This window comes from Sus scrofa, chromosome X, assembly GCF_000003025.6.
Source record: "Sus scrofa isolate TJ Tabasco breed Duroc chromosome X, Sscrofa11.1, whole genome shotgun sequence".
In the NCBI taxonomy this organism is placed as follows: Eukaryota; Metazoa; Chordata; class Mammalia; order Artiodactyla; family Suidae; genus Sus; species Sus scrofa.
In genome coordinates, this window is record NC_010461.5 from 79,049,948 (window position 1) to 79,067,092 (window position 17,145).

Consider the following 17,145-nt stretch of genomic DNA (forward strand, 5'->3'; position numbering starts at 1 on the left):
ACTTGAACATGCATGAAACTTTAGGAACATATTGTATATTTAAATACAGAATTGTAAATAATGGGAAATTATTTTTTACAGGCTTGGTGTAGTTTATAAGGTTGAAGATGATTGCAGATTTTGCAATTACAGAGAGTAGGGTTGATTTTATTATTGCACAAGTTAATTCTACATAGAATTTTCCTGTTTTTTACATGAATCGACTAGTTACCATAATAGGAAATAAAACCTAAAAATTTTGCTTTGTGTTTAAGGCCCAGAATGATAGTCAAATTTGAAAAGTTATTTATTGTCATATGCTTTTTTAATTTAGCATTTGTGCATTGTAGTGCACAGAAACCAAACACATTTTTATATTTAATCACATTAAATTATAGTTTGGTTTTGGGGAAGAAGGAGAAAATACATTGATACTGTAACAGAGCCATAATCAGAAACTTATCCACTATCCCAGTTAATCTCTTTTAAGGTTGTTAATGTACATTTATAATCCTAATAATGAAATACTAAGCTTTTGTGCTTTTATTATTTTTTTTTTAGAATCTTATAAAACATCTTCCTGAGCAGAAGGTACTCAGTGAATTAGCACACCTGAAGAATGAATATGATGACCTTTGTGAGCCTGAACAATTTGGAGTTGTGGTATGTATCTAGCACAAGGGCTTACAAACTCACCTTGGTGGTAACAATTATCAGAAACCATGAAAAAAAAAAAGACATTTTAATTGATGATATTTTTTCCTTTTATATAACCACATAATTTAATATAACATTGATTGTGAGAAAAAAATCCTTATTTATCTTTTATTATTTATATAATTATTGAAAAATAAAGAATTTAAGATTTATATTACAAAATACCTCAAGATATCTTCCTCTATATTAATGCTGATTTAATATATGAAAAATAATATATATATGTATTTATTTTGACTATTTTTTTCTTCAGTTTAGATGTTGATGTTAGAATTTGGCCCTTAATAAGTTAGGCTAAAAATAAGGGTGGAAACTAGATAATTAACATTGTTCTCGAGACACTTTTCTGTGGTGTATATTGCATCAGAAAAAGCACAAGAATTTTCAGACTTCCCATAGAGTGTCATTAATTGATTGAAGGCTTTAAATACACTTTTACTATAGCATGGTTAAATAATTTTTGGAATGAATTATGTTTTTTTATCTCCTCTTTATTTGAAGGGCACAAAAGATAACTAGATATAAATTATACATTAAAAATATAGTTATATATATGTTGTAAGTTTTCCCCAAAGCTTTTATTCAAAGAATTAGCAAAAGATGGGAAAGAGAGCATGGTTATTTAATTTCTTGAAGAAAATGCTATTTTTGACTTAGATGTTCAATACAAGTTTGTTCACCATGTGAATAAACATTCCTCTTACTGCTGCCAGTTCTACCCTAGCTCCTTGACTATTTTCCATCTGCATACTAAGGATTTTAAAATCACCATCACTGGGAATTCCTATCGTGGTGCAGTGTAAAGGAATCTGACGAGTATCCATGAGAACACGGGTTCTATCCTTGGCATAGCTCTGTGGATCAGTGATCTGGCATTGCCGTTAGCTGTGGTGTAAGTCAAAGATGCGGCTTGGATCTGACATTGCCATGACTGTGGCATAGGCCAGCAGCTGTAGCTCCAATTCGACCCCTAACCTGTGAACTTCCATATGCCATGGTTGTAGCCCTAAAAAGCAAAATAAATAAATAAAAATTTAAAAAATAATTGCCATCAGACCTAATAGTCAAACACTCTGCTTCATCCAAAATATTTTATAACCTCTTTAATAGTAATGTATTTAAATTGATCTGATTTGGTATTTTGCAATTTTGAAATCCTGTTTAAATGCAAATCAAAACTACTTTGAGTTACCACCTTACACCGGTCAGAACAGCCATCATTAATAAGTCCACAAATAACAAATGTTGGAGGGGGTGTGGAGAAAAGGGAACCCTCCTGCACTGTTGGTGGGAATGTAAGCTGGTACAACCACTATGGAGAACAGTATGGAGGTACCTTAGAAAACTGTGCATAGAAATACCATATGACCCAGCCATCCCACTTTTGGGCATATATCTGGACAGAATGTACCTTGAAAAAGACACATGCACCCGCATGTTCATTGTAGCACTATTTATAATAGCCAAGACATGGAAACACCCCAATGTCCATCGACAGGTGATTGGATTAGGAGGATGTGGTATATATACACAATGGAATACTACTCAGCTGTAAAAAATAATAAAATAATGCCATTTGTAACAACATGGATGGAACTTGGGACTCATCCTAAGTGAAGTAAGTCAGAAGGAGAAAGACAAATACCGTATGCTATCACTTATGTCTGGAATCTTATATACAGCACAAATGAACCTTTCCACAGAAAAGAAAATCATGGACTTGGAGAACAGATTTGTGATCGCCAAGAGGGAGAGGAAGGGAGAGGGAGGGAGTGGGATGGACTGGGAGTCTGGGGTTCATAGATGCAGACTGTTGCCTTTGGAATGGATGGGCAATGAGATCCTGCTGTATAGCACTGGGAACTATTGTCTAATCACTTCTGATGAACCTATACATGTATTTTTAACTGGGTCAACATGTTATACAATAGAAAATTGACAGAACATTATAAACCAGCTATAGTAAAAAAATAAAAACATAAAATTAAAATAAAGTCAAAATGTAATAGATGGAACAGAGAACATTACTTTTGAACGATGCAATAACTGCTTGCCCATATTTAGCGTTTATTAATTCTCAGATATGGCATTACATATTTTGATGTAGGAGCATTCTGTCAAATCCTAGAAAAGCAAATCAGGAGTTTATTTATTTATTTATTTATTTGTCTTTTTGCCTTTTCTAGGGCTGCTCCTGCGGCATATGGAGGTTCCCAGGCTAGGGGTCGAATCGGAGCTGTAGGCACTGGCCTACGCCAGAGCCACAGCAATACCAGATCCGAGTTGCATCTGCTATCTACACCACAGCTCACAGCAACACCCGATCCTTAAACCGATGAGCAAGGCCAGGGATCGAACCTGCAACCTCATGGTTCCTAGTCGGATTCGTTAACCACTGAGCCACGATGAGAACTCCAAATCGGGAATTTATATTTAGGGTGATATAGAACACAGAAAGGTACCTGAGGAAGAGAATTCTCTCATTTTTGAATTATGAAAGTTAATCAACTTGCCAGACATTATTTATTAAGTAGCAGCACTTTAACTCAACACAAAATAATAAAATTTTCTAGACCAAAGTCAACACTTGAAACTTAAGCTGTATGGATTCATATTATAATTGAAGCAGAGCTGTAGACCATCTGAGAATTTGGCTTTGTCATGATGGTTATGAGTTTTACAGTAGGTACATTACACAATTTCTCTGAAGCCATTTTTTTTCATGAATGTAGTTTATTTTGGGAGATGTATTAGTTTGCCAAGCAAGTCCTTCAAGAGGAATATCCTTGGTACCACACTGAGGAAATGAAGTTTGGGGACATAAAAAGCTATATACTGTCTGAACTCAAAGCAAAATAGAAAATGGAAGAGATTTCTTGTTTATGCCCATAACCATAAATAATTCTGAGGCTGTGTTCATGAGGTCACCTGGTCCTCTTATTTACTCTCCCCATTCCTAGCTACACGTCTGTAGGGAAAATAGTGAAGGACATTACAAAGTAGTTCATGTTATGTAAATTACCTAAGGCAGCATCAATCAGGATTTGCCAAATAAAGGTTAAATAATCTCATATCTATCTAAAATGTTTTTGAAATAATGATTTGACTTAGTCTTTTAAGCGCATATGTCAGCATGTATATCTTGTATATAATAGAGAGTAGATAAGTATTTATTGAATTGAATTATAGGTAAACTCTTAAACCCAAGTGCAAGCCTGAGATTAAAATTAGCATAGTTTAGCTCTCTAAAAGTAAAAATTATGTTGATATATTTCTCCAGTTCTATGTTGAAGTTAGATTCACTTCTGTTTGGAAATGCCCAAATACTTCTTTAACCCTCAAAATATATAAATAGCCCACGTTTAGGATAATTTTGGAAATGTATAGAATAGTCTGCCCTAATGAGAAATACTCCAAACTTGTCTTGCTTCTGTTTTCTTCCCTCACCAAAATAATTAGTGTAGTTTTTTTTAAAATCTCTATTCATCTCATGATTTCTATAGTAAAACCCTTCAGTGTCTCCCAGATTTTAGAGAATAAAACCCGAACTCCTTAGCATTCTAAATCTGCCTCTAACTCTCTGGCTTTATATCTCACTGTTCTCTTAGGTGAAGTGAGTGAATTGATGTCTTTACGACATTTTAGCTTTTGCCTCAGAGGGACTCTCATTGCCATTTCAGCAGTTATTTCACTTGTTCCTATTCCGTAGTCTTTTGTTTTTCCAGAGTGGCTCTACCATATCTTACCTGCTCTCCTCAGATTTTCTCTCCCTCCCCTCCTTATTGTTTTCACTTACTGCAAACATCCTAATCTCTTTTAAAATTAAGGTACAGTTGATTTACAATGTTGTGCCAATTTCTGCTGTACAGCAATGTGACTCAGTTATACATATACATATGTATATACATTCTTTTTTATATTCTTTTCTATCATGGTCTATCCCAGGAGATTGGATATAGTTCACTGTGTCATACAGTAGGACCTTGTTGTTTATCTAAATGGTTTCCATCTACTAACCCCAAACTCCCAATCCATCCCCTTCCCTCCCCACTCCCTCTTGGCACAAATGAACCTATCTACAAAACAGAAACAGACTCACAGACGTAGAGAACAGGCTTGTGGTTATAATATTATCTCCTACCAGAGAAAAGGGAAAGCATGTAGGCTTCAGAACCTCCAGTATGTCTTCTATCTACAAAGTTATCTCTACCCATAACTTTCATTAACTTGCTCTGTTCAACCTTATAAAACGGGCAGTGTTATGACTAATACTATTTCTCTTGTCATTATTAGTGACAGAAACAAAAATGTATTGAGGTATTACTGTGTCCTATGCTATGTTAAGCAGCTTTATGCATACCATCTCAGGAATTCTTCATGGCCCTATTACAGATTAGCACTATTATTAGCTGCATGTTATGGCTGAGGAAACTGAGGCCAAGGAAGGCTGGGGACCTTTTCTGAGGTGCAGCATTCAATTCCAGGTGGTGGAATGACAAGGATAGTGATTTTAACCACTGTTGGACTGGTGTGTGTGTGTGTGTGCGTGTGTGTGCACATGCACACATGTGTACATGTGTGAGACACTCTGCTACATGATAATTTACTTAACTCTGTTTAGGGCATCATTATCTCCTGCCTACTTTTCTTCTGTTACTCTGTTGCTTGTTTAATTCATCAGTTTCTAGTCTGCCCTTCTCTTTAGAAAAAAAAAAATCTTCTTAAGCCTTTCCCTGACTAAAAATGCATAAATGAATAGCTGGATGGATGAAAACCCTTCACTGGTCCTGAGGTCCATGATAGTTATTGGCCTCTCCTCATTACCTGGCATCAGTTTTTTCAAAGATCATCTCCTTTTACTCTACTTCCTTACCTCTAGTTACTACTATTCAACAAACGGCAATCAGAATTCAGCCTTAAAGATGACATTGAGGAGTTCCCATCGTGGCTCAGTGGTTAACGAATCCGACTAGGAACCACGAGGTTGCGGGTTCGATCCCTGGCTTTGCTCAGTGCGTTAAGGATCTGGTGTTGCCATGAGCCGTGGTGTAGGTTGCGGATGCGGCTTGGAACCTGAGTTGCTGTGGCTGTGGTGTAGGCTGGTGGCTATAGCTCTGATTAAACCCCTAGCCCGGAAACCTCCATATGTTGTGGGAGCGGCCCAAGAAATGGCAAAAAAAAGACCAAAAAAAAAAAAAGACAACATTGAAACTGATCCAAGAGAGATCATGAATTACCATCTAATTGCATCTAAAATTTACATCAGATTGACTCACTTTTCCTCTTCTGTGCTATCAGCACTTTAGCCCAAGCCAGTGTCATCTTTCCCTTCAACCATTGTAATAGACTTTCAGCCTGTTTTCTCCACTTACGCTTTTGCTCTCCTCCAAATCAATCTCTTGGCACAGCCCTCAATGTGACATTTCTAGAGTGCATTTGTGTTGCATCATTATTTATCTGCTTAAAGCATTAGTGCGTTATGTTTTGAATTTACAATGCTCTTTCCTGCCTCTGTACCATAACATATGCTTCCCCTCTTTCTGCCACTTGCTGCCTGTCTCTCTCCTGCTTATTCTGAGTCTCAGCTTAAATTTCACCCTTCCTCTGATGCCTTCACTTATTAATCAAAATTAGGCCTCCCTGTTAAACTCTCTCGGAGCCCCTTTTGTCATTTCCTTTCTCAAAATTATCATGGTTTTTAACTAAATGTTTAATTGTGAGATTATTTGTTGAATATCTATAACCCCTACTAGATTGCAGCTTCTTTAAGTGTATATATCACATTGATTTAATTCACATGATAATGTACTTAAATGTTTGCTGAATGTATAACTTGAATGCAAAATCAAGTGGGCTCTTTTAGGTCCTGTCGAATTCTGTATCCCCATGGCACTTGATAACATTGAAGAAGTTAGATTCCTTACTGTATCATTTTTGTGTTTTTGTCTCCTCTAATGACAAATACTCTTTCCTATATTTTCTTGTCCTTTTCGGGCCACGCTTGTAACATATGGAGTTTCCCAGGCTAGGGGTCAAATCAGAGCTGCAGCTGCCCACCTATGCCATAGCCACAGCAACACCACCACCACATCTGAGCCGTGTCTGCAACCTACACCACAGCCACAGCAATGCCAGATCCTCAACCCACTAAGCAGGGCCAGGGATCAGACCTGTGTCCTCATGGATACTAGTCAGGTTCGTTACCACTGAACCACGACGGGAACTCCTAAATACTCTTTTCTAATTTTACTTCTATCATCTTTGCCAGTGTCCTGTAGAGTTTCCATTACTATATAACTTTCTGGATCATAAAAACCAAATCTCATCAGCTAGGAATAGACACGTGCCGGAAGTGGGATGACTCTTATAAGACTCCTTAAAATCATCATCAAACAGAAAAAAATAAAATTGACAAAACTGGGGACAACAATCTGGCTTTGATTTTTAAAAAAAAAAATAAATACACTTAACTGAGACAGTGACTGGGCTGCTAAGCTTTTTCTGAACTTTTTTTTTTTTAGCATTCATATCATTGGGCTTGCTTAAGCAAGTATGACATTACTTATCACATATAATAAGTTTCAAAGATACCAAAGAGAGAGAGAGAGAGAGAGAAGAAACAAATAAAAAACCCTGGGACCTTTCCTCTATCTAGAGGCAGACCTCCTGGGAAGAGGGGTTTGCTAGTTCCTACACCTTCTATGATCAATAGTCCTTTTCTTTAGCGGGGTAGATTGGCTGCATAGCTTCCCACTGACTTGTCCTCCAACTTGCCTCCCACAGAATTGAATTCGGTACATTGCTGTAATTATGTGCTGTACCTTTGCTGGGGAAAAAGGCACAGATCTTTGAAATCTCTGCCAGTTAGAACCCCCAGCAGGAGCTTTTAGACTCTTCCGAATATGTTTGCAACTCAGCTGTTCTCAAACCTCAGAGCTATGAAAATTCCCACTTGTCTTGCACTGAGGATGGAGACCCATACTGTGTGTATCTATTAAACTAACACATCTTCTGAGAAAAAGAAGGCAATAATTAGTTCTCTTAGTAAACCGTACTTTGTTTTTCTGACTTGAAAATTACCCATATTTTTCAATTAAAAACATTCTAAAGCTATAATCTAAGAGAAAGATGTTGATGTAGGCTTGTGCATAAAAATGTTTATAATGAAAAGCGAAGATTATGTGATATTGCTGACAGCACATTTAATTTTTTTTCTTTCTCTATGTAATATGTGAAGGCAGGAGGAGTGGATTTGCGCCTGTAGTTGAAAATACAACCATAAAGTCGATGTGCTTTTAATTTTTTTTAAATCCCCCTAAGAGCTTATGAGCTCTATTCAAGGTAGCTTAACTAGGTGAAAAGGAAATTCTTAAAAGCTTCTTTTTTCTCCCACATATCATCAAAGGCAATTAGTTTGGATGAAAAATTGTAGCTCTTCTGTTCCATTAATATTAAATCATTATTCAGGTTTGCATATTCACTGGGAAAATTGCGTTTTTCTTTATCTACATTCATTCAAAGTGTTCAGTGTTTTGATATGTAATGCCTTGATTGTTTCTATTTTCATTCCTTCTGTAAATATGAATACAATCTCTTACTTAGAGATGTGCATTCATTTTATCTGAAAAAAAAAAGAGCTGGTTTAATAATTGTGAGGTCAAGTAAAAGAAAACTTGCCATGACTCTTTCCCAAATCCATGTATTCAGATTCTTGTTCATTTCACTAACTTCTCATAATAATCCATTTTGTGAAGACTGCTTATTTCCATCAGCTTTTGCAGAAAAATGAGGTAAAAGAAAACCACCTGAAAGCTGAATGTTCAAATTAAGTCTATGAATGTCAGTCAATTTTGCTATTGATTGCTTTTCATTAAATTTTTTAAAAATGTAAAATTAACCCCCTTTTCCTCTCCACATATCAGTAATCCCTAAGATAACAGCATAGTACTACAGATGCTGTTGTGGCTGTTTTTGGCCTCAGACCTTGTTTCCAGTAGGACGTTTTGAAATTCTTGCTCCAATTCTTAGTGTAATTCTTCTGAGTTTCCAATGTCTCTTCGGACAGACATTGTTACCATGTTTTGTTCCAGACTAAAGATGAGTATATGTTTGTTGATGCATAATTTCTACATATCACTATCTTCAGGGAAAATATTCTCTATCAGCACATCGTTGTTTTTCTGGAATAGCGTGTGTTTTCAACACTGTTTTTCCAAAGCCTCATTTTTGCAGATTAACTCTGCCTCTTCTCTCTCCTGACATCTAATATATAAACATTTGCCACTGGCTCTATAGACCAGGTGCCCTTGTATTGATGATTTTGTCCAGCCCAGGTCCTAGAGGTACTACAGAAAGTACAGAAATGAACAGTAGAGAGCCCACTCTGGAGGGGGTTATGCCTACGAGAGGATAAGAAAATTATTTATTTAACAGAGAATCACAGATGTCCTTGCCTTATTTCCATACTTCCAAGCAGCTTTTTTGCTCAGCACTGAGTCTGGATCTCACAAACTTTATAGGCAGTTCTGCCTGTTGTCTAGCTTGAATCTACCCTTCTTTATTGTCACTTTATAATCATCACCTTTATTATTGTTACTATATGAAATTATTCCATATATTCAATGTACATTGGATTACAGTAATATTTAGGTATGGGGGGAAACACCTTGTCACAAATGTATCTGTTAATTCTATTGAATTTTTAATATTGTTGTTTTAAGACACTAGAGGATCAGTTATGCTCACATATGATAATAGTTAAAGGTACTTTTTTTAGCAGTACAAAAAGAAAGATAATATAAATCACTTTAAAGATGGGCAACATGTGACTGGAGGAGTAGCATACAGCCACTTCCTCTTCCTTCACACATGATTGTTTCACTTGGGCCTTTTTCCTTTCTCTATGGATTCTTATAGTAGTTTGGCAGTACATCAATATTCACCAGCTGCATAGGTAGTGAAGTGTATAAAATTCAAATTATATAAACAAAACTGTGTCTAGCTCTTTGGGGAAATAACCCACTTGTAGCTGCTCTCACTGAAGCTGTCAGTGTACTTTTTTTTTTTAATATAGAGCAAATCAGCTAAAGAAATGATAGCTGTTTGATGTGTTTTGATAGACAAGCATCTTGTAACACAAATAAATCCCCTACATAATACAACACCGTGGTCAGCATCCCACAGCACTTCACAGAATGAATTATAAAACAAAGGATGCCAGTCAACTAAAATGCTGCGAGGGACCACAAGTAAAAACAAACATACGTTTCAGCTGAGTTTTTGTTATATTTGCTTATATCACTTAGGTGCACTCAAGTACCTTTAAGAAACATGAGCCTTTTAATAATTGTATCTGTGACTGGGGATGTTGCTTAGTGCTTCCTATTATTATTTCTAAGCTTAGTTATCTAAGACATTCCCTTACTCACCCAGATCCTCTAATGGAGATTCAACTATTGTCTCTCAGTGTTCCCTGGTCTGATCATAAAAATTTACCCTTCTGTTTGCAGCAAATTCTATTCCTATGATCATAGCATACTGTTTGGTGGGTCCTGTTAAGAGACCGTATAGCTTCACCTCCTCCACAGTCTCTTGATTTTCCCAGTAACACATTTTCAGTGCTCACATTTCTAATCATAAATGCTTAGTATGCATTGAAACTGACTGAAGGGAAGCGCTGCATGATATTTACAAAGTGTTGAATAGATAATGAGGGCTGTTCTTCACCAAGCCCTGGAAACACATATCCCTTAATTGTGGATGAGAGAAACTTCATCTCAGTTTTGGCAGAACAGTCAGGAACTGTGGTTCCTTCTTGGGAATTTCTTAGGGTGAGTAAACAGGGTAATGTCAATAATAGGTACTGTTTTAGAGTTCTTCCATTGTGTCCTTGAACATAACAGGAATGTTACACATAGGATCTCATTTAAGTCTTCTTACAACTTGCATGGGTGACTTACCAATGGGGAAATAAAGTCCCAGAAACACTAGCTAACTCGCATTGTTGTAAGTATAAAGTAACATAACTGTTGTTCAAGTCCAAGTCTGTGTAACTCAAAAGTCCCTGTTTCCTCCACTACAGCTTACCTTATGGGCCTAGAGAATGGTTTCTCTCCTTTTCTGAAGATTAGGGTAGAAATTCTCTCAAAACTACCCTTCAAAATAGTTATATGATAGGGCTCTGAATTTTGGCTAAGATTGAGCCTTGGCTGTCATTGGAATGACCCACATGGTAGCTAATGACTTTACATGGGAGGTAGAGTACCTACCCCTTCCCCACATCAGCCTGTTATGATCCCTCTTCATACCTTGCATATACTTCCTAGTCCATCACTTTGCAGATACTGGAGTTTCTATTTGTGTAAATGAATACATCCATGCATTCATTCATTTTACAAGGATTTTTTTCTAGTCACCTATGATATTTATCATCTGCTATGTGCTAAACTTTATTCTAGTGGGTAAATGAAGGAAGAAATTCTGGCAGATCAAAGGCCAACTCTGACCCCCTTATAATGCACAACCTCTGCCCTAAATCAAGCTGATTGATGATAGAATCTAACCAGTAACAGCAGTTCAACAAAGTTAATTCCCTCACATTTCTGGTTTGACATCTTAGCTGAAGACACTATTTTGGGGACAGTAAAGCATTACCACTCACTGTTAATTTTGTTCAATAGACAATCTGTCCTTCTTGGGAGATCTGGAAAATGGTTAGTCAGCAAAGGAGTGCTTTTAAAATCAATCAGCAAATATCTGAATTTCTAATATATGCAGGAGCCTGTGCTAGGTGCTGTATGAGGTGCAGTCTTTGACTCTTCTCTCTATACATTCTCCTCATCAACAACCTGCTTCCCACAGCATCTATTCTGATAACTTCCACATCTGCCAACTCCAATACTTATCCCCTCCTAAACTCAAGGTCTGAATTTCCAAATGCTAACAGATATCAGAACAATCCCTAAAACTCAAAATGCCAAGAAGGCAATATTATTTCCCTATTAGAAAGGTGTCATTTTACGATTCATGTGAGGATTTGGAGGGGAAAAGGCTGGAGGAATCAGGGAACACATTTAAATGGTCTATTTTAATGTAAGGATAACCTGACCCCCCTTGCTGTACAGTGGGAAAATTAAAAAAAAATTATTAAAAAAATAAAAAAAAATAAATGGTCTATTTTAGTAATTTAGCTATGAAGTACATAAATTTTAAGCTTGAATGACAAGAATGGAAAATAAGACAATTGTAAGAAATTCTTCAGTTTAAAATATAAGTAAGGAATGGTGTTACATTTACACAATTACATTGTGTTCACCACTACTTGAATATGACTCCAAGATTTGGAGCTAATAGTGGGAATCTACCTACTAGTGTCTTTGTTAGTAGTGAAATATACTGATGTCTGAGAAGATGGCACATCAAGTTCACTTAAATGCTAATAAAAATCCTTTGGCAACATCCAAGTGGTATTTTCCGTTTGCAGATCTAGTACTCTTTACCCCACCTTTTCACAACTTTAAAGGCAAACACTAAAAAAGAAGGAAGTAATATATATGGATCGTTTCTTTTTCTCCTACCTAACTATCAAAATAAGATTACTCGACGTGAATTTTCCCTTCTTTACTAATGAGGAAACTGAAGCAGAGAAATTAGGTAGGTTAGTTTCACACAGTCAGACTATGCAAATGTAGGTAGGTTCAGTCCTTTGACTGAATTTGCGACTGAGCTGTACCCTACCTGCCCCCCACTGCCTTAGTCCTTCATTAGCTTATTGGAGACAGCAGCGGATCAGTTGAAGCAAATTCCTATACCCTCATCATCTCAAACAAACAAACAAAAAACCTAAACAGTAAACCACAGCAAATTAGCACATCCTTCTGCCTTTATTAATGCCAACAGCTTTCTATCTCACAACAGACTCAAAACTTAGGAGTCAACTTTGAGTTTCTCCTCTCGTAACTGGTCATTACTAAGTTCCATTGATTCCTCCTTAATTCTGCCTTTTGTATCTGTTACTTCCTTTCCCTTCTTACTGTCAATACCCTAGGTCACTATTTGTTTCTAAGACCATTTGAAGACTTACTAATGTTATCCTTGCCACTAATCTCTCCTTCAGCCAATTATACATATACTCCCAATATGACTTGAGAGGAAGTGTGGTATAGTGGTTGAGAGTCTGGGTTCTGTGGACAGAATGTCTGAGGTCAACTCTCCAGGTCTTCAACATCTAATTTGATTTTGTGCAAGTTACTTAGTATTTTTGTGCCTCACTTTCCTCATCTTTAGAATGCGACTGGTGCTAATAATCTTTTCCTGGGGTTGTTTTAAGAATCAAATTAGTTTATATATATATATATAAAACATATCTGTAGAAGGATGTCCAGCACAAAGTACTCAATAAATGTTAATTGCTGTTATTAATGTTACTGTAATTTTAAAGTACACCTTCAGTCACATTATTTCAGTTGGATCTGGTATTAAAGAAAAAAAAAGATCAAATCTATGCTCTCTGGTTTGTAGGCCAAGGATTGAAATACAAAGCCCAGAGTGGATAAAAATAGGAATAAAAGCAGGTGATATTAGAACTGAAGCAAGACTAAAAAAATCTATGTAAGCCTGGGGTTTAAATTCCTTGTCAATCTCAGAAAGAAGCTACCCTAGTGAATTGGGTTCCTATAAGCCCTCCAGAACATGTCCAGGACAGGTACATGGTGAGTAACAACTGGTCAGAGTAGTTCGATGGGCTTTTAACCACCAAGGAAACTGAAAAACTGTTCCCTGAATATATAAAATGATGGAAAACATGGTTCTCTGCTAATGATATAGCCAGTTAACAGTGAAAGGAAAGGAGGAATTAAGTCAAAAGGGTTTGGAGGCAGTGGTAGAGATTTGCACATTCATGGAGCTGTAGACTTAGACATGGTTAACTTCCAATTTTGTGAAATTTTATGGTACTTTTGTCCAAATTTTGCCCCTAGGTATACACCTCATATATTCCTAATCTATAAAACTTTTCTCACACCATTCTTTCTCTGTACAACTTCCTTTTGGTCCCCCTTTGTGTTTGTTCTCTCCCCACTACTTCCTCTTCCTCTCCCTCTGTCCTGCCCCCATTGTTTTATTTTTATCTGTTTACCCATTTGTATCCCCTCTACTGTGAAGCCTTCATTAAACATTGTAGTCATAGAGTTTAAAGTTTTCTTTCATTGAACATTTCCAGCACTTAATTTCTTCTTTACCCATTTAGAATCATGGGCTGGTTTTATTGCTAGCTACGGTTTTCAAGTGATTGTGTTATGAGTTTTAGGCTATACTGAAAACTTTCTATGAGTAGATGGTGTGTCTTATACTTGCCACGTGAGTACTGAAGAAGCAGTAGGATCCTTTGGATATGATTCTGATCATAGTTTTAAAAGCTGTTAGTAAGTGATAGGACCTACATAAATATAGTAACAGTTAAATATTCTCAGCATACTCTTATACATTTGCCTATAAAAATGATGAAAGCATATAGGGAATTAGCAGAAGGCAAAGGTTAATTTTTGGAGAGGGAGGCATCCATGGTTAATGGGAAAATTCATTTCAAACAGCAAAAATGACGGATTATTCTTTGCTTTGGTATTAGAACAGAATCTGTTAAACAGCTCATTTTGCTGCTTTTGAAGGCTAGTTTGTGGCTTAAGGACTTCTGTTTATGCTGTCAAAATCTTTTCATGTTATCTACAGATATCTTAGTTCCTAATCTGTGCCTGGCATAAACTAAGCTATATGTAATATATATATATAACTTGGATTGTTAATAATTCTTTTCATTTGTGCATGTCCTCGTGCATGTTCTTAGGTGTCTACCCTCCCCTCGCCTCTCTCACAGAATTCATTTGGTGAATGAAAGCTAGTTAAATGACTTGGAGTTATGGGAATTTAAAGACTAAAGGAAATTATTATCATAGGAGCTATACCAAAGGGAATAAAGAATGTGCACCAATACTATGAAACAAGTAATTAAAACCTAAGTCGCACTGTTTTGAAGAAAACCAATATAGAATTATTGAATAATGTACTTAAAAGTAACTTCATGTGGTTTTACCATAACTTAATTAACATCAACATTCTGTCAAGTAGGTGAAATTCTGTAGAACATATGTAAATATTTAATATATTTTATGAATAGAAATCATAAGTTTAAAATTATTAAATGCTCAATCAGAGCTAGTCCTCTGATTTCAAACAGCATAGTAATAGGTAATTTTTTAGGGAATGTGGTTCACTTACATTTTCTATCATCATGTGCATTTTTCATACATGGCCCAACATTTCACTCAATTCACTGTCATATTTGTATATTTTTGTAATTTGCCTTAGGAATAGATTTTTGGTAGTTTAAATGTTATTGATGACTAATGTTTATGCAGTTAAAATATAGCAACTGCTTAGCTTCAATAATATTTTCTTAATGCTATAATGATGATTTCATTTATTTCTTTAAAACTCAACAGCTAAGTACTTTTTAAATTTGATAAAAATATTCCTTTGAAATATCTAAAACAAACAAGAATAATATGTGTTAAAACTCAGTGAGAATTTATCTTATGCAGAAATTTTACAATATTGTCTATAAAACTATCCCCACTAGAGAGAAGAATAACAGGCTTTAAATATATATTCTTATTCAGCATTCCTTATCTTACAGATGAGCTCAGTGAAAATGTTGCGGCCTCGTCTCAATAGCATTCTTTTCAAGCTCATGTTTGAAGAACATGTAAACAACATCAAACCAAGCATCATAGCAGTAACTCTGGCCTGTGAAGAACTGAAGAAAAGTGAAAGCTTTCACAGACTTTTAGAGTTAATCCTTTTGGTTGGAAACTACATGAACTCAGGCTCAAGAAATGCCCAGTCTTTCGGTTTTAAGATCAACTTTCTCTGTAAGGTAAGGTCACATTTTATATTGCCAATTTACAGTAATAATCTCTTCTATGAGAGAGCTCACTCTAAATAGCAATACTACATAAACCAAAACACGTATGCTTTAAAAGGATGAATTTTATGGCATGTGAATGGTATCTCAATTAAAACAGATAAATGATTTTGAAAAATCTTACTGTAGTGAAATCTCAAAGACTGCAAATTCTTTTCTAGTGTAGTACTGAACTCTTGCTGATCAATTCTTTCTGGAGTTTTTAGATTTAAAAACAATTCCTTTTATAAAGTAGACCACAATCTTGTATATCAATCCCTTCACACTTAATTTATGTTTCTTCAAAAAGTAGTTGAGAAGCTAAATTTAATGAGGTAAATAGCCAGAAATTCCTTTCTGAATATGCTTTGCTTATTGTCCTCTAAGAAAATTATAGTATTTATTGTTGAATAGTTTTTTGCTATTAAGTTTATGCTAGGTGTCTAGACCATTAACTAAAAGTTTTTAAAAAATCAAGTGACAATCATAGGTCACAGATGTGGCCCGGATCCTGCATTGCTGTGGTTGTGGCATAGGCTAGCGGCTACAGCTCCGATTTGACTCCTAACCTGGGAACCTCCATATGCTGTGGTGTGGCCCTAAAAAGCAAAAAAAGAAGAAAAGAAAGAAAGTAAACAAAGAAACAGGACAGTGCAAAAGTGATTTCCCTAAAATGCAAAAAAAGAAGAAAAGAAAGAAAGTAAACAAAGAAACAGGACAGTGCAAAAGTGATTTATATATCCACTTTTAGATTAGAGCAAACCAAGTTATTCAAGGAAAAGAACTGTTACACAAAGAAAATGGAACACACTCAGATGAAGGCTTATAAGAAAGCTAGAGACAAAAATCTGAAAACAAGCTATCTATCGCTGACATCTCACCATTCTTTCACTTGTCTTTTTACTTTAACATCTGAAAACATTACAGTATTTTGGTTAGTTCTTGAGGTATATTATTACAAGAATCCCCAATCTAAGAACAGATATAAATTTCTTTTCTATTCATACATTAAATAGATGTGCATTACATACACATGGACTAGCATTTTTAGTATGTATCAAAAATGATGTATTCCTGATAGTTGTAACCCAGATAGACATAAAAAGTAACATTTGGAGATAATAGGATGCATAATGAAATTGTATCTGTTTATTCCCGATTTATTTTTGAGGGGTGTAAGGAAGGAAAATAGGGAAGATGTCTGGCATGCTAGATTTTTGTCAAAAGAACATTTTTAGCCCCTCTTCTTGTGATATTAGGGAACATGAAATTATTGACAATGCCAAAGAGAATAAGGCAATGTTTCGAATAAATTGGAATAACTCACAGCTAGATTTGTAGGATAAAACTAAATACTTAAGACCCTTTCATTTTATTGCATAGCATATTCTCAATACTAGTGAAAACATCTCTTATCAAGATGCTGCTTGTCTAGAGTATATGCTGTATGCACAGTGAGTGAATCTTAAAGTATTTTTGGTTGAGAATTACAA

General features: G+C 35.7%; 1 protein-coding gene across 5 annotated transcripts in view; it reads left to right on the plus strand.

The window, feature by feature from the left end:
* The window catches only part of DIAPH2 (diaphanous related formin 2), a 918,057-nt gene that overhangs the window by 447,563 nt on the left and 453,349 nt on the right, over positions 1-17,145 (plus strand). For all 5 annotated transcript variants that reach the window (XR_002340795.1, XM_021080479.1, XM_021080480.1 and 2 more), the window contains 2 exons: positions 541-642; positions 15,386-15,625. Coding sequence is in view for 4 of the 5 variants with exons in the window: in XM_021080479.1 (XP_020936138.1) it covers positions 541-642; positions 15,386-15,625 (342 nt within the window). In the remaining variant the exon portion in view is untranslated. The remainder of the gene's footprint in view (positions 1-540; positions 643-15,385; positions 15,626-17,145) is intronic.